The sequence below is a fragment of the Pieris rapae genome, chromosome 14, assembly GCF_905147795.1.
Source record: "Pieris rapae chromosome 14, ilPieRapa1.1, whole genome shotgun sequence".
Classification (NCBI taxonomy): Eukaryota; Metazoa; Arthropoda; class Insecta; order Lepidoptera; family Pieridae; genus Pieris; species Pieris rapae.
This window is the reverse complement of record NC_059522.1, coordinates 4,549,046-4,568,140: the sequence shown is the minus strand read 5'-3', so window position 1 is coordinate 4,568,140 and position 19,095 is coordinate 4,549,046. Positions and strand designations below refer to the sequence as shown.

The following is a 19,095-nucleotide window of genomic DNA, read 5'->3' as shown; positions in this document are numbered from 1 at the left end:
ATCACACATTTTCGCCTCTATTGACCGTTTATTGTCATAGTCAAGTACTTTTAGGTTTTGTAATCCGTAACAATTATTCGTTCCCCTAAATCGAACCTTATACGTAACCAAATAAGACATGAAATTGATTGATTCTTGTTAATGCACTATGATGCAAACATTAAGCACAAAGGCAATTTAATTGTCTATACCAAGAAAAGACAAACTAATGTAATATTATAAACGTTGATAAATTAGTAATAGTTTCAAAAATCTACCGTTTCTAATTTCAAAGATGCAAATCCTTTTATACGCAAAATATGTCACGTACACAATACGCCATACACGCAAAGACAATGTAAACACTAAACAGTAAATTACAATTTGAGGTTATTATACACACGTCATAATAGAACTATCGACAAAGATTTTTAATCTGCACACCAGTAATAGATTAAATAATTAGTACTGAATCTTTTGGGAAAGAACAACATTGTCTAATAAACATTGACGTCATTGTTTAACAGGAAGACAAATGACGTTGTTATTTCATGATAGTGATTGTAAGTCTCGACCGACCGACTACCTGACTTGACGTTTGCTAAACTTTGCAAACTCACAATATTACCATGGATTCCATTTTGAATTGAATCGAAAATTGTCAATATGACAAACTCTTAAACGTTATAATCATTGTTGTGCATATCAATCCCACGTTTAGCTCAATCTAAACACAGAACCTAAACATGTAATTTGCAAATGTTATCTTTAAGCCCTTTGTACCATTCTGAGTTACTCGGCTAGTATTAATCCAACTTCGCCTTAAACTGTAAAAAAAATAATAATTGACAATAACTCACTACACAATCCAAGGTCACAAAAATTCACGCACAATCACAATAACACTGATAGCACAATCACTAGGTATACGTTCGAACGTATACGTTCGCCCTTCACGACGTCTGATAAAGGAATGAGGAGATGTAGGAAGTCTTACCTTGGCTTCTCCTGACTCTGCGCTCGCGCAGAGCTCCCCACCGCATCTGCAATATTACATAATGTCAACAACGTGTCGTATACATAAACAATCGCAACAAATAATCACTAGAGTACGATTAATCATTGTTATACATATTTGATTTTGAAAAACAATATTATCTTACTTAGACTTAATGAATTTATATTTTTTTATAATATTCACGAGACGAAATCGTTGCAAATAGAAGACCGTTTTTATTACGTCATATTATTTTTATAAAAAACGTATGTTATGTAAAATAAAATGTAATAAATCTGATCTAGGTAACTTTTATGACAAATTTAATGAGCGTTAAAGTCCCGGAATACTCACAGAGACAGATGCATAGCTGCACCTGTTTCTTGGAATCTCTGAGAATAGAGTTCCTTATAAACCAAGAAAACAAACTTGTAGTCCTATGGTTATATGAGTATATCTATATATGTATGTACATTACAAGATTCGCAAGAAGCAGGCAACTTTAACACCCATCAGAACGTTGATCAAGATGTTACGTAGAATTACATCAGTGCACCGTTCCCATGCAACTGAAGTCACGACTTTTTTATTACTGCACGGAAGACTAGACAACTAATATTCCTTTGCGTTACGGAACTAGAAATAGAGGAATCCTGATTAACACATTCGTAATAATATATAGGTTCCGTGATTTGAGGGACTGGGATAGTTTCAGTTTCTTGCGAATAATTCGTCAAAATAAAAAATAAATAAAAAGATGTTGCGTGTTTGTAATATTTACGACATGCATTCGATAAATTTAAACACAATAACAAGTATGATTTTATTAAAAGTTAAAATCTTGGCGGGTCAAGCCAGCAGCAAACTATTCGGAGTTATATTTATTTTTATTTTACAGGAGGCAAATAATATACATATATTTAGTTCGTGTGATTTCAACAGTTATGCAACACTTTCCTCCAGTATGCTATAATCTATCATATATCCTGTTATGATGACGCAAATCAACATTTTCCCTTAGATGCATAAAATATTTGTTAGCAGTAGCTTACGCCACATTTTACAGCAGGTCCTTGAAAACTAACTCTTGGTACTAAGATACTGGAAGCTTTCCATACGTAGTAACAGTGAATATAAAAATATACTTAACCATTATAATTTAAATATTTTGAAATAATTAATTTAATAGGCAGATAAATAGCAAAACTTTTTTTGCTTGAAGAGTTATTTATTGATTGCAACACAATCTTATATATATATATACATTACTTTTTGGCTTATATTTATTTATTGGAGAAAAGTGTCGCAAAATCTGTAATCCAACTAAATATATATAAATTCTTTTATTTTAAATCTATATTTAATATTAATAAAATAAATATAACAGTTTATGCAACACGCTCGTTAGGTCAATGGAAAAATTGTGTCGATTGCGAGAAAATTCTTGCGACCACTTTTCACTATTACGAGGAATACATAATATATTGCTATATTAGAGCAGTTATAATGTAGGAAATAAAACTGGTTAAAAACGATAACTTATGTGTTGGGTGCAATAAAAATAGTCAATTATTATATAATTATTGTGTTTTATGACGCGGAACAACATTATTGAATAGAAACTATAAATTGTACTTAGTATTTTCGACTAAATATTAAAAATAGTTTTAAGAACTATCTTAACTCGAACAAAGACAAATGCATTCATAGCAATAAAAAAAATCATTTCTGTAATAATTTTTATGGCCTTTTGGGACAACAATTTAGCCAGGCCAGTGGGTGAATATTGCTTTTTGGGGAAAACAATTTAGTGGGTAAATATTTCGGTTAGGCCAGGGTAGATAAAACTTATTATTTCATGATAAAAATTTCGCACGTTAAACCTATAACTATATGATTGTAATAGTAGAAGTACTTGTAGTACCTACAGTTTAAAGTTAAGTCCGGCTTTATAAAATATAAAATTTAGTGTATTGTGCATGTGAACAGCAAAGCCCACATTCGAAAGTAACATATTACAGGGTTGCAGGCAAAATTTGGATTACAGTTTCATTATCAATTAATGAATAAATGATCAGGAATTAAACAATAGACATAGATATATACAAAACCACAACATAACGATTATATTGATCATAATCAAAGGTTCCGGCAGAATTCTATTGTATTAGGTTCTTAATAACAACGACATCGGCTGTAACGACTATCGGTTTCAACGACCAAATATCCCCTCGATGTCGTTATAACAGATTTTGTCTGTATATTAGAATAAACGATTCAGATTGATTAGTTATACATAAAATAATTTAGAAAAAGAAAAGTAAGTCTAAATAAAGAGAATACAATATGTAAATGCAATTTGATTCAAAAAACTTTGTTATATTATTTTAAAGGAAATTCCCACAGAACAATACACAAATTACCAGTGAATTAATATTAACATAGATTACAAAATCAAAGTTCAGATATGCCCTGCTCTGTGCAGCGTGCTACTTTCACTCTCGGCGGCCTACTTGTACGGCCCCGTTCGTTGGTCATTTGCTTGCAACAGATGTTATGTCACCGATCACCGGCATTGTGAAGGACGAATCTTGGCTAATGTGCAATAATGCATTTATGCGGCAAGTGGTCGATAAAGTCGAAATGATCGCTAGCGCTCTGGTAGTACACCACTATGATTTTTCCGATTTCAATATTGAGTTTCATACTACTTATTTCCTTTTGCCAATATATTGAAAAATTATATTGAATTTATATTGGTAAAACATTATTCAAAAACCATAAAGATTTCAACAGCCTGGTTGTCCCGGACAATTTCCTGGTGGAGTACAAATACCTTGGCTAAGGCAAATCCACGTTTTAATAAGCAAAGTTCAATACTCAATCCTTTAAAGGATGTTGAAAGTGTTCCAATTAAACGTTAAAAGAGAATTAAATAATCGGTGTTTGCAGCTGTAGTAGTTTGTAATAATAAGAAACGAGAGCTTGGATGTTTTACTTATAACAGAAATGTAACAGAGGAATCTGTACTACCTTATATCCATAGTAAATCATTGGTTGCGTATGTTTCCTTGCAAGATCAAAACCATATATATCGAGACCATTTGATTGTTTACACCTTCTACTCTTAGTCTCAGAATTAGAAAGAGACGAAGCGCTAAGTATTAGTCCCGTATGTAAACTCAACTAGGTTTGGCATACGGGGTCGTACACTAAACTTTCTTTAAACCATAACCATATTTTATTTCAATCATCAATCACTACCAAGAAAATCGTGTGAAACCCCATCATTTTAAGTTTGTGCTTCCAGCAACACGAACTAGATAGACAACTAGTCATGTTGTAAATCAAAAGTCATTAAACCTTTTTTTATATAGAACTGGGCAAACTGGCAAGAGGCTCAACCGATGTTATGTGATACCGCCGCCCATGGACACTAGTGTTGCCCAAATGCAAGACCAAGACGAGACTTAGACCAGTCTTGGTATTGGTCTTGCGTCAATACACCTGGTCTTGGTCTTGGTATTGGTATTGCGCTCTCAGTCTTGGTCTTGGTCTTGATCTTGCAGCAAGAGTCTCGCAAGTCTCGCAAGACTTGCAAATACCTATTAGCCTATTGCTATTTATTCGTCACTCATGTCAAATTGTAAACATTCACTCCGAAAGCAATAAGAATTTAGAGTACCTAGCTAGGTAAATGGGCGAGAATAATAAATAAGATAGACTCGAAGCCGATCTCAATTAGAAATGACTGAAATTGAAATAAAAACTCATATTTATAAGCACACAAGCCGAAGACCGACAAAGAAAAATGCGGCATTCTTTGATAGATAGAATAAATCTTTGAAAGATTAAAAAACAGAAGTATCAGAATCAAAATCAAATAGGTTTTGTGCCTACGCAAAAATAAAGTGTAGATAATTATGCAAATAATATTGTTTATTATGTTCCTTTTTTATTGGAACTATACGTTGCCTGCTGTTTTTATGGAGGTTACTAGCTACTAGAGTAGATACGATAGAAGTTGATAAACCGACACTGCAAATCTCGATTTTTAGAAATGTGTGATTTTAAAACCAAATGCGTAAAGCAATATAACGTCGCTCATATTTGGAGTTTTTCCACGTTTCAAATTTGTTTAAATCACCCACTATCGAGACAGCGTGTCAAATGCTGTGATACACTTGTTGCAAACCGCGGCGTCTTTGTCGGTAAATTATCAAATATGTAGGTATATAATACACCGACCGACCAACAGTTTATTCGCAGAACGTCACATTTTCCCAATCAACCTTGAACCTTATTTCTCTAGTGATAAAGTTGAAAATTTGATAACGCCCAAATCTCAGTTTGTCCTAACTGCAAGACGCAAGAGTATTGCAGGCTTAAGTATTGTCTTGCTCAAGTCTTGCAGGCTTCAGTCTTGGTATTGGTCTTGCTACGATAAGGCGGTCTTGGTATTGGTATTGGTCTTGCAAAAATGCAAGAACAAGACCGAGACTGCAAGACCAAGACCGATTTTGGGCAACACTAATGGACACTCTCAATGCCAAAGGGCTCACGAGTGCGTTGCCGGCCTTTTAAGAATTGGTGCGCTCTTTTTATAAATAGAATTGTTATGACTTAATTTGGGCTCAATTTATACAAAACATTAGTTTCAAAACAAAAAGTATTATCCAATAAGACGTAACTTTCAGATTTAAAATATAAGATCAGACGTATGCAATCTAAGAATAGAATAAACAACACCCACAGTAGCGTAAATCTACAATCTTGACTTGCATAATGGCTGGTTCATTATATTCATTAAATTAAATCTGGTTTATACACTTTTATGTTATAATTCAGATCATATACTAAGAATTTAAATGGTGTTTAAATTACAAGCAAAGGTGATTCTTCGGTAACACATAATTAATTCTATAAAACTATTTCACTGCTTCACTTATAAAGATTACATACACATTCTTGATCTTCTAATCTCTTCGCAATATTCTTACTCCGAGATATTTGTATAGTCTAAAAGTGCATACCCAAATGAGCATTATGAATCAACTGTATTCTCTAAACAAATGAGTAATCTCGGCTATAATGAAAATTAACGACGCGAGCAAACGACGACACAAGGCTATCTCTGTCTATAAGGTGCTATAGAAAGGGACAAATAATATATTTTGAAAAATGAAATCGTGCACTCCCTTTATTATCTTATGTAACTATTCTTGATAATTAAATGTTATACAGTGCTTGTGTTTAAGCCATTAGTAAAGTGGTTATAGTTAATAGGCTGTGAAATCGAGCTACTTGTAACAAAAATCCGCCTTGGCTAAATCACGCATCATGATTATTGGTTGTATATGTGTATAGTATATATTTAATATATATAAGATTATATATTTAGAAAAATACACAATATTTGCCCATCTTCTCTGATGCATTTACGGGACTTTATTTCCCACGTCAACTGACATGGATCAATTTATAAATGTCTTAGTTGCGCGTTTTCATTAAAATTTACGTAGGGTATAAAAAAATTAAGAGAAATTTTATTCCGGTTACAGTTAATATTAAAATCATAAAATAATATATGCTATATGAATACTATGAAAATATTGGAATGTGTTAGACATCATTCCGCGTACATTCTCACCAGTCGCAAAAATAAAACACTTGCTGCTTCGGTTGCTGTAAATGTATCTAAAATCTTGCGGGGATTATACAAAGATTTACATTCATCTTTAAATATTTCGAAATAAATAATTCGTAACAGCGATTTAAATGCGTACAATAATTAACTTCTGACATTTATGTAGCATCGTAATCTTTTCTATTGTGCAATGCTATTACATAGCAGTAACTTGAGAAACTAAATTCTAGAACCACTAAAGATCAACTGTAATAATGGAACATAAAACATGTTTTACTAAAAAGTTTTGGACCTTTTAACGTTATTTATTTATTAACACTTTATTACATGAATAGCACATATAAAATGATGAAAAGAAAACGGGCGGCCTTACCGCTACCCGGCTAAATATTAATATCAGGGAATAAGTGATTAGGTAACTAAATTAACAAAATATTACAATGAACCAAAACGTTATTATTTTATAAAGACAATTAAATTAATAGGCCTGGCCTATTTCTAGGAAGACAATATTGCTACAATGACGTATCACCGAGGAATGTACAACGCTTTCACTAATAACGCTGCATTTAAAATATAACCGGCGACAAAGTCACTTTTGATATATTTATAATATGTTCTTACGAATTCATATTATAAATGAATATAAATATTTCAGTTTTATAAATATTTAATCTGGAACATCTGTGATTTAATGGTTCAAAGCTTCAAAATAATTTCATATTCATAAAACACAAGTAAATATAGTGGGAAAAGATTTCTTGCCAGTTCTTCCCAGTCTACGTCCTTGACTTGCGAACTGGTACTAAATGTAAATTTACAATTAATTTATTTGACGTTCATATGTCTACTCGTTTTCCTATATGAATAAAGATATTTTGATTGATTGATTGATTATCGGTTGGATATTGCAAAAGCATTGCATTTGCGCAGTCGCCGCTTACTTGAAGGCTATACGTTATAATGTACCAAACATGATTCGAAACACGTATATTGTTAATTTTTGAATAGTACACTGGCAATGGAGTATATCAAATACTTATAAGCATTATTAAATGCTACATCAAACTTATTTGCAAAAATACAACGCTACGAATCCAAGTTCGAGTTGGAGACAAACTTACAAAAATATACTTTGTAAGTGAGGAAAATTAAAATTTAGGATAATATCGATATCGAGCAAGCCGTGATATCATTGCTCGGTATATATGAGATCCCATCCGTAGAAATGCGAAAAGGCAACAGCGTACTTCTCTGCCGTACCTTATCCGTGTTTTGAATTGCAACACAGTGCGTATATTTCGCCTGGCATTGAAAGCATAATAGCAATAAGGTCACCTGCTGTACAATATAGCATTTTACTACTTTTAAATTGTTTTATGTTCGGTAATAGTTTAAGTGTAAAACAACTCCCATATGTCTACACAGGTCAAGGGACTGCTCTTCTTATTTCCAAGTTATATATATTATATTACGAATACATACCTAAAAAGAGGGTTGACAAACTACTAGAATTACAAAAACGGAAGTGCATAACGTAATACAAATAATGTACTCAAATGTAAACGATTTTATTCCTCCAATTTCAAATGTTTGTTTAACCTGATTTCTTTTAATAGGATTGTTTGACATTGTACGGACGAACAAGATGAACCTTCGCGGGAGTCGTTTGAAATGCAAAATTATACTATAGAAAAATATAAATATGGCTTCATTTCCGGGTTATACACCACTAAGCCATCAGGAAAATCATACACATTAATTATGAAAATCTCTAACTACAAATTATTATAAAAGAATACCAACTCACTCTGTCCATTTTGGATAGCACTCGGCTTTTCTGTCTGTGTCAAGACCATGGCTGGTCGTGCACAAGCTTCATCACTAAAAAATTAAAATAAAATAAAGAATTTATACATATTTAAATGATAACAGAACATATTTAATTATGAATTTATATATTACTCTTTGGATTACCTCAGTAATTTATCTCGGTAACAAACAACAGTTCTTCGCTCGTCACTAACACCTATAGAGAAGGTGGCAAGATCTGGTTGACTGAACTGCTCTACACAGCGATGGATGAGAAATCTGCGGTAGTTACTCACAGGTGGAAATACTAGAACACTGTAACACATCCATATTTCAGTCTTATGAAAGTAAATGGTTAAATAATATAATTTTTTAGATTTTATTATATAAAAATTTATAACTGAAGGAAAACTGGAAACTTCTTAATTTATAGACATTTAAATCTTATCTTGCAGTAAAGTTTAAAAAACATAAATACATAATAGTAAATATATAATATGTATAAGCAAGATTAGCATAAATTTAGGAAGAAATAAAAAATATGATATATGGATAAATAATAGATATATGGTGCTATATATTATAAGATACAAATAACTAATTTTTATTTGTAAAGTAGAAGAGCTATATAAGTATTAAATCTGACTTTAATTCCAAAATTCATGCCACGAAAATTATTTTCAACATACATGCATTTTTTTCAATTGATTTATTATTATTCAAGGTGTCATCTCGATATGCTCTATTTATCTTGCGTTTGTTCAATACGTCCTACGTTCACTGATTCATAACCTTGAAACATACATCAGCCTTTGTCGGCACTAGATTTTACTGTAAATTTAGGCACCTATCTAAAATTTCCATTCAAACTGAGCATACAGAATTCTCTTCCATTTTAATGAATACATAAACAAGATAATAAATTGTTTACCTGTCAAGTCTTTTTTCTGCAAAAAAACATTTTAGGTCTTCTTTGACATCCTCAATAAAATTGTCGTCGGCAAGGTTCAAAAACCTTTCCACCGTTTTGGCACCCAGCTTGACGAAGTATGTTTTATAATATTCTAAAACAAACGAACACTATACGCGCTAGGCAATTTTAAAAACCTATTTGTCCATTTTCAGTTTTTCGCAAACACAAACACATGTAAAAATATCACACAAGAAAAATGAAGGAAAACAGTTTACATAGTGATGTACCACTACTTAATAACATTGTTAGAGCAAAAATAATGACGACTCCGATACACTACATATAGTAATTATACTATACATATAAGGTAATCGGTTTTGTTTAAATTATGAATTACAAATTGTATAATTTCGCACTTTAGCACGACTATACAAAATAACAAAGGCCTATTTTTATCTTTACCTACAAAGCTTTTATAATGTTATAGTAAACGCTTTTACATACTTATATTTTTTTACTTTTAATTTTCTACCGTGTACTAGTGTATCAAGTGTAATTTCGGTATATAAATATCAACATTCATCACTATAAGGACATCACTAAACACTTAATACCCACAGACAAAGTAATGTTATCAGTTATCACTTGCTTTTCAGGGTGCTATATCTATGTTTTGATGTACTTGTATCTGACATTGGCGTTTCGATTAGTGCTTTGTCAATCTTAGTTGTTAATTGTCATTGGTGTTTGATCTCTGCTGACTTTGCGTTTGTATTGCTTTTATTTTTTGTTTTTTCATAATTTCCTATCCAAAACGAATGGTTTGCAAAGATCTTTATTATTAGGATGACCATGGAAAGGAGGATTAAGTTAAAAACTTTAAACAGTCATATTACTTGTAAGATTTGCCGCGGATACTTCATCGATGCTACTACGGTCACTGAGTGTCTTCATACGTGTAAGTCATTTCATTCTGTTTCATCTTGTTATTTTATTAGCATAGAGGATTTTGAACTTTAATAAATGAGCTAATTTGTGTGTCCATTTCATAAAACTGATAGGAGTCTTTTATTTTTTATATAACCTTAACACTTAAATACATCTATATATTGGCCATAATTGGTTATCTATACAGTTATTGATGCTATGATGAATTAATTTTGTTCTCTAAAATACTAATATAAAAATATTTTAATATGAACTTAAATAAATGACTTCACTAAAAAGACTTTCAGACTCATATGTGACATATTTGAAGAAATTTTTCAAATAAATCTAGTAAATTATCTATATGTTTCACTGATGATTACATATGTGATTCCTATGGCACTTTATTAAATATTAAGTTTACTCTTCTAAAATTTCTTGGAAAAACTAATGTTGCTGAAAAATCATATTGATGATTCACGGTGTAGGCATGGTAGAATACTATTCCACTATGTAATCATTTCTATTACTTAATTTTATTCCTGAGGACTTAATATTAACTAATATTTTTCCAGTTTGTAAAAGCTGCCTTGTGAAACATCTGGAGGAAAATAATACATGTCCAACATGCAACATAGTGATACACCAATCACATCCACTACAGTACATCAGTTTCGATCGCACCATGCAGGACATTGTATACAAACTAGTACCAGACCTTCAGGATAGTGAGTACCTAATCAAAAAAATAATATATTAAAATTCTCTTCTTGATGCATAAATATTACATTTCAAAATATATTTTTGTAAAAACCAACAGTCCTTGATGTTATTGATTTATTGACAAGAGCAGAGGTTATTGGGTTAATGACCCATTAAAATAATCATGCTACATCAGCTTTACAATCTGGCTGGAGCTTTATTACCATTATATAAAATATCTAGAAAATCTGCTGTAACAAATTAACATTTGTGTATTAGATTGTCCTACTGTGTTATTAACTTTCTTAAATTCTAATCATATAATTTTTAATTAAGATGAAATTAAGAGAGAACGAGATTTTTACCGTGCAAGAGGTTTACCATGTCCTAAGGATGCTGCTCTAGCTGCAGACAAACCTGGTGCAGGAGATGAGCCAGAACAGCAAGATAATAGTGATTGCCACAGGAAAGATGAACAGGTTAGTCAAGTTGATGTTCTCTTAGTTTTATGTCTTTAGGCACTAGTTGATGCCATTTAGACTAATTGTTGGTTGTGATGAACTATTGTAGTGAAGTAAACTGAATGTATTACAGTTATTGTTTACAGCTATTGTTTGTTATATAATTTTCTTGTGGCTCTTGTTGTTGCAAGTTGCATTTTTATATGTGTATTTGATAACCAGTAATACAATAAGTTATAAAATTAAAGCGTTGTTATTAAAGATACAATCTTTGTTGTGCAGGTGAATGTATGTTTGGAGTGCATTTCAACATCATTGAGAACACTAAAGCGTGGTTTTATCAGATGTTCAGCACAGGCAACTATCACACACCTTAAGAAATTCATAGCTAAGAAAATACTAAACGGTATTGAGAAATATAGAGACGTAAGTATTGTATCTTATTCTTATATATGAAACTATATTTTACAAAAATATTCTATTTTTCTCCCAATAATATATATAGCCTACATATATTTATTGCATATATAATTTAACAATGACTTTTAGAATTGTTTTATATTCTTATAAGAGATTTCAATCAATTTTAATGTGTGTTAGATTACTTAAATTTGTAGTTTCGATCAAGTAAAAACAAATTTCTTCTGACTGGCCAATATGTACTTAAATATATTTGTTAATTTTTTAAACATATTCTTTCCAGATTGACATTTTATGTAATGATGAATTACTAGGTAAGGACCACACATTGAAATTTGTTTACGTCACTAGGTGGAGGTTCCGAGATCCACCACTTCGGTTACAGTATAGGCCCAAAATAGACATATAGTTTTACAATATAAGAAGATTTATAATATTTACAATAGAACTCATTTTTATGCAGTTAGGTTTTAACCAAAATGTGATAGGGAGTTGTTTCTTTTATGACCACATATTGTATTAGATTTTAAGCTCCTATTGTAGTTACAATCACGTTATTGGAAATGTTTACAGTTTGTGTAATCATGTATTCCCATATAAGATTGCAGGTTGACTGGGATTCTTAAAACTTATAGTAAAGTATACTTTACAATATGGTTTAGTTTTTAAAGAAAATCAATAATTATGAATAATATCAGTTTTGACTTTTTCTTGTCCAGCACCGATGTCTGCTGTCCTGGTAGATCAAAAATGTATCTAGATTTTAATTACCTCATCATGTGACAATGACATCATACAAACTAAAATATAGTCTGTCATTTAAAATCTTTGATACAAATATAGAATCAGTCCTATCATGTTAGACTAAGTTTGCACTACTAGTAAGAACTATATTGTTCTGTAAATATGTATTATTTTTTGTTACTCACTTTAGATATTAACTTAATTAAAACTAGCAACAACTTAATTCAAGGCTTCCTATCATACATTTATTGATTTTGAGAGAAAAATTATCTAGCTATAATTTGATAGTTCAAATTTTTTAGGTTTCTTAATTTTCCTAGACAATATTACTTATAAGCCAGCATAAATTAACACTGTAAATAATAAATGTATAGCAAACTATATATATACATAAATACCTTTTGTATTTTTGATGTGGTTTAAATTATGTACAAGTTGACATGACTATACATTACATTGTTTCAAATGCATTACCACAATCAACCGCCTTTGATCTTTTCTAAATTTGCAAGTTTAACAAAGCAATTGATGCTCTCTTATTATGAATAAGAAGCTTAAAATTCATGGTAATACAGAAATTGTCACAGGCAAGTTTTTAATGTTTCATTATATGTCAATTTATAATGTATAAATACAGCCACTGTATAATTTTGTATAAATTATAATATCTTCCAAATGTATTTCGGCTCACTGCGCTTTAATTATTTTTATGTCCTTAGTTTATTTTATTAGTTCAATGTTCCATATTTGTTATTGTTGTAACTGCGTCAAATTTTCGAAGTTCAACAGAAAAGATTATTTAGTTATAAAAATATTTAATTTGACCACAGTTTTGTGAAATATATGATTCAAAAGTATTTTTTCTTTTTTTTCACTCCGTTGTTGTACTGAGCCATAATAAAAAACTTAAAAAAAATACGTTTATTTTGGAACATAAGATCATCATAGTATCACTTATTCCACTTACCAGCCCGTTCTAAAACGCCAAGATGTATGATTAAGAAAGCTTTTTATAAAGCTAAAAATAATAGCGTACTGGTATGTTAATAGGAAAAAACGCTAGAATGTTCGACACCTTTATACACCACATATCTATATATGTATCTATAATATTATTTTATTTAAAACGTACTTGAACTGGATGCAAAGTTACGAAATAAATTTATTAGTAATAATTAAAACTTAATTTTTTTGCAAACATATTGTATTTTTTTACAATAAATAAGTATAACTAACATTTTATATAATTTCATTATTATACATTGTATCAAACATGATAAATATAGGTACATTTCAATACAACTCATTGTTGTCCATACTTTACAGTCACGAGTTTTCCGAAATTCAAACTAGTTAGTTGTTTATACACAACAAGAATTTGGTCTTGCAAATGGATTTTTTTTCCATTATTGAATTAATTATTTTGATCATTTCATCATCATCATCATCAATCATTTATCCATTATTGAAGTAATGGAAACTATTGTTCCATTACTTCAATGATATTGTTTTTTACTTTTCCCACTATAGTCTATAAAATTTAAGCTAATTTGCCAAACAGCAAATTGTTTTGCGATTTATTGTGGTTGCTATTTAGTTTTTAAAATGTGTATTGTCAAAAACCTTCAATCAACACTCGACCTTATCTCGACTGATTAAAACATAATTTTACGCTTCACATTTGAGATCACCGTCGTCCATTTTTAAATTAAACACACTCGTCTCGTTTTCAGCGGGTAAAACAATTTTGTATTGATCCGAGTTCGGCAACGGATCATCCGGTTTCGCATGATCCTTCCGGAAATGACGACTCAAGTGGCTCGTCTGTGTGAATTTCCGGTCGCAAATTTTACACTGATAACGCTTTTCACCTGTGTGAACAACTTTATGCTGTTTCAGTGCTGAAGATGTGTAAAATTTCTTTCCACATTCGCAGGAGTAGTCTCTCTGCCCGCGATGTCTTTTTAAATGAACATTGTAAGAACTGCACGTTATGAAGCCACGGCTGCAGTATTTGCATGTGTATCTGTGAATTAAAATACTGTTACATTATGTATACATATGTATTATATAATTATGATACATATTTCTAAAAAACAACAACTTTTGACAATGAAGTAGACAGTAGTGTGTTTTGATATTATATAGTAGATAATGTCAGGATACAATTGTATATTAAAATCTTTGAAATAATAGGCATTAATCAAATACGGAAAAATAGCTAAGGTTTCCATGAAAATAGGTGTATATGATGCTTAAAATTTTGAAAATCTTTGCCGACACCCTAAACAAATTACAAAATAACGAATTATGTCGTAAATAAATTTGCATACAAGACAAAAGAAAATTATAAACATAACACGCGTTTCTTCCATTATATGTAAAAAGATGAAAATTTCAATAAATATAACATCGAATTAAAGGATATAATATAGTTATAGTAAGCATAGAATACAGTAAAATTTTATTTGAAAAACATCCTTTTTATGGGACGCGAAGCAAACGAGCTAGGTCACTTTGAATAAAGGCCGTCCACGGACACCTGCAATGCTTAGCGGGTGTGTTGCAGACTTTTCAAGGAATGGAAAGGACCCTAAGATTCCTTACCTAAATTCCCTGTTATGTATCCGAACGTGTATAGACAGATTTCCAGACGTCGCAAACGTTTTCTCACATAAATGGCATGAGTATGGCTTTTCTCGGTTATGAATTCGTTGGTGAACTTTAAGGTCAGCTTTTATTATAAATGCTGAAATAGAAAATTAATTTTCATTGCGCATTCATTTAAGCAGAAGGTCCCAGTTTCACTTCCGGATTAAATCACTCTAAAGCTAAATACAAAATTTTTCCCTATACCCTATAGCGATCTTTACGTTTTATTTTATTTTTAATAATAAAGGGTAAACGGGCAGGAAGCTCACCTGATATGAAGTATGTAATAGCTTTTACGTCCGATTATGAAAATAAGTTGCAGGTGATTCGAACAAAGCAGATGTTCCTGTTCACACATTGGTGGCAATATAGCAAAAAGGCTTTTCACATTCACAGTAATGATGAGCATGCAAAATCACTAAATAGTATGAAACAAAGTCGGTTTAATCTTTGAAACTAGGCAACCCATTTTGATGAGGTATTTTTAATAGATAAAGTCATTGAAGAGGAAGGTTTATATGTATAATAACATCCATGAAATAGTGAAAAAATGCTGTTATTTGTGAGGTTTCTAATTTGATATCGTAAATGGTTAAAGGTTACATTTATCATAAACAAAGCGGTTTTCTAATGTAACATATTGTAATATATATTATATTGTAAAATAAAGAAAAAAAGTGATTACATTTTTTCTAGTAAATGAATATTACACAAAAGAGTACCTTTTCCACAGTCCTGACAGAGGTACGTCTTATCACCACTATGCCGTTTCATATGTATCGCGAGTTGCGCGCTCTGAACAAAACTTTTTAGACAAATTTTGCAATCGTATTCCTTTTCACCTAAAAGTATTAATTTTCATTATTTTACCAAGATATCAGATTATAAGACATAACAGAGGAATTAATGTGAGTGCATGTTAGTTGGAAAAAATTCTGCGTTTATTGCACAAGACAAATTGCCATCATAAAGTTCTATGTAACTTCTAAACGAACACATCAACCAATAACGTGTATTTATTCTCGATCTTCCTTTCTCACTGTTTCTGAATCGGTCTCGATCGCTTTTTCCATCTTCTCCGACAAAAACGCTGCACATATTCGTGACGTTTCGTACGTAAAAAATTATGCTCGTGAGCCTAAAGAAGTTTCACATCAAAAGGAAAGATATAATGATAATCACTGTGTTGACAGTCTAAATACTAACCAGTATGTGTACGTATATGATATATAAGTGTAGTTTTCTTTCTAAACTGCTTGGGACAATATTCACAATGATATGGAGTTTCACCTGTGTGTAGCCGCTTGTGCTGAAATAAACCGCTGTGGCCTCTGAAAGAGGAGGAATTCATATTTGTTTATGTATTTAGAAACACATCTAAGAGGATTCGGGCCAAAGACCAAACTTCTGAGTATCTTCTAAATGATATAAAAACTCGAAGGATCAAGCAATTTGACAGATCACCTTTAATGCTTCTGGCCTCTTCTGAGCTTATTATTTAGAGGTAATTATTTTTTTTTTGTTTTTTTTAAACACTCCTGCCCTAACAGGAGACCCAAAATTGACAAGACTGGACAATAAGTGAATGGAATTTACAGACAAAATAAAAAAAAACTAAATTAATTAGAAAACTACTATAAGTAACACATAATATAACTTTTGCCAGTTCACTCAATGGACAATGAAATAGGTCTGTTAACCTATGTAATTTGTTAACTAAATTAATACACCAAATCATATGTGCCCTGTTAAGAAGGTTAGTCCTAGCTGTGACCTATACCCATTTTTAATACTCAGTCAAAAAGACATCACGAAGATTCATATTTAACAAATTTTGTTATGGACTTAAACAGTTAAAGACCAAGGACTGGCATATAATAGGTAATGTATATATATATGTTATGTATTTGATATTATGATTATTTAATTTTTGTTTAAAATATACTTACTTAAAAGATGCTGGACACTCTTTACATTTAAAAGGCCTTTGATCTGTATGTATTATTTTGTGAGAGTTGAGGTTACTTTTAGAACTTAATATTTTACCACACACATCACATTGGTGTGGCAACTTACTAGTTGGTTTAGCTAATTCTTCGTCGTCCAAATGAGAAACTAAAAAAAATAAACTTAAATACAAATGTATGTTATATTGTGGTGTTTTAATATTATTTATTATATATGCAAACAAGCCTATGACACACCCTGAAAGGCCAGTCATTGCAGCCCATGGAGACCCATTTTATTGGGGCCTTTGAGGAAGGAGTCTCCTCTGTTTTTCAACAGTTGCAGGAAAATGTCTTGTGACACGGTATGTACAAGATTTCCAGTGATCAGGGTGTTGCAGATGGGATTTGGCACATACGGTGATGAAACAGATGAACCTAAACAACTCTTCAGAATTCTTTGCAGAATATGCTCAGTTTTGCTGATTGCAAAACTAAATATGCGGTGATTGATAAATAGATGTTGCTAAATTATTACTCAAGAGGGCAATGAGGTTGTCACTTCCCTACACCCTAATAACCATAAGTCGCCTTTTACAACACCCACTGTAGATGGGAAGGTGCTTTTCCATAGCCACTTGGCACAAACCTAAACTTCTATGTCTAACTCTCATCAATCATGTCTCTTGTTAAGGAATAACTTGAAACTAGTAAACTACTAAACATAATTACATTTTTTCTTCTTCCCTCTTTTCCTCTTTATAACTGACTCATCCTTTGGATCTGAAATCAAAATCAATAATTTTTGTTTACTTTAAATATTATATATATCCATACAAACAAAACAATAAGTTTATTATTGTCAGCTAGTAAACAAGATTTTTAACAAAAATAAATAAGTAAGTACCTCAGGATTAAAGAAATATTGAAAACATACCAATTTGTTTGAATTCAATAAGTAAATTATCATCATCGGCATTCCAGTTCTCATTCTCATCATTGTTCTCAGGAATAGGTTCTGAAAATGTTTAAATTATTTAGTTGTCAAGAGAATAATAATAAATATTTTTAAGTCAGGAAAATTTTGGTGACAGAAAACAATAATTTTATCAATGCACATTACTATCTAGGTTCAGGTTCTACTATCTAGGAACATTATTATATATGATTATAATATACATGTAACTTCATATTAAGTAATCAATGATTAAATCTATATATACCCACCTATTTTTAATTCGTCTGCTGATGATATTTCATTAATTTTATCATCAGTATTAGATTCGAGCTTGATATTATTTTCTTCTTTAACATTACACAAACTGATTTTATCCACTTCAATAATAGTTTCACTGTTACTTTTAAGGTTTAACAAAAGATTAGTTAACCTTATCTCACTGCTTTCACATTGTATACAAAAGTCATATGTTCGTTTTAACTGCCTAAAGCAATCCTTGCAAATAAGTTGTGGTAAACCATCCTGTTTAATTGGCTGTAAATAATAACAATGATCAATCTTTAAACTAAGTAAATATGCGTATAATTAAGACATGATATACCTTAATTTTAGTATAGTTGGTTAGCATTTCGACACATGAAATATTGCGTTTAACATAATAACAAGTAAAAATATTGTAAAATATTTTGTTCTGTTGGAGGCAAGCTCTACAACTATCCTTAAAATCTGTCACATTAATTTTCATATTGTGGGTGTTAAACAGTTGCGGTTTCCGTAATCTCAGTTACATAAAGTTTGCTCAATCACAAATTAAGCTTTTCGGCTAACGAGCAATTAATGTACTATTTATTATTTACAAAATACATAACTGTATCAATGATCAATTTACAGAAATGTAATGACAGTTAGTGACGTGACGCAATTCGATCTTAGCCGA

At 31.0% G+C, this 19,095-nt stretch overlaps 3 protein-coding genes across 4 annotated transcripts in view; 1 reads left to right on the top strand and 2 right to left on the bottom strand.

Moving 5' to 3' along the window:
• The window catches only part of LOC111000422, a 28,213-nt gene extending 18,583 nt beyond the window's left edge, over positions 1–9,630 (bottom strand). Inside the window, exons 1-4 of one of the 2 annotated variants that reach the window (XM_022269840.2) lie at positions 9,367–9,630; positions 8,601–8,750; positions 8,434–8,507; positions 977–1,022 (exon numbers count right to left, since the gene is read on the bottom strand). In XM_022269840.2, the coding sequence (XP_022125532.1) occupies positions 977–1,022; positions 8,434–8,482 (95 nt within the window). In that variant the 5' untranslated portion in view covers positions 8,483–8,507; positions 8,601–8,750; positions 9,367–9,630. Of the gene's footprint in view, positions 1–976; positions 1,023–8,433; positions 8,508–8,600; positions 8,751–9,124; positions 9,283–9,366 lie in introns of those variants that run through there. The other variant, XM_022269841.2, reaches the window with a different exon arrangement.
• Positions 9,631–10,073: 443 nt separating this feature from the next.
• LOC111000431 (polycomb group RING finger protein 3) lies at positions 10,074–13,447 on the top strand. Its single transcript, XM_022269856.2, has 5 exons — positions 10,074–10,306; positions 10,851–11,003; positions 11,314–11,456; positions 11,721–11,864; positions 12,142–13,447. The coding sequence occupies exons 1-5, from the start codon at positions 10,195–10,197 to the stop codon at positions 12,265–12,267; spliced, it is 678 nt and encodes a 225-aa protein (XP_022125548.1). The 5' UTR covers positions 10,074–10,194; the 3' UTR covers positions 12,268–13,447.
• Positions 13,448–13,788: 341 nt separating this feature from the next.
• On the bottom strand, positions 13,789–19,090 carry LOC111000436 (zinc finger protein OZF). The gene is made up of 9 exons (XM_045630968.1): positions 18,760–19,090; positions 18,428–18,692; positions 18,138–18,218; positions 17,933–17,983; positions 17,204–17,369; positions 16,461–16,585; positions 15,977–16,096; positions 15,210–15,351; positions 13,789–14,628 (listed from the first exon to the last, which is right to left on the bottom strand). Exons 1-9 carry the CDS (start codon positions 18,901–18,903, stop codon positions 14,271–14,273), a joined length of 1,452 nt encoding a protein of 483 aa, XP_045486924.1. The 5' UTR covers positions 18,904–19,090; the 3' UTR covers positions 13,789–14,270.
• Positions 19,091–19,095: the final 5 nt, after the last annotated feature.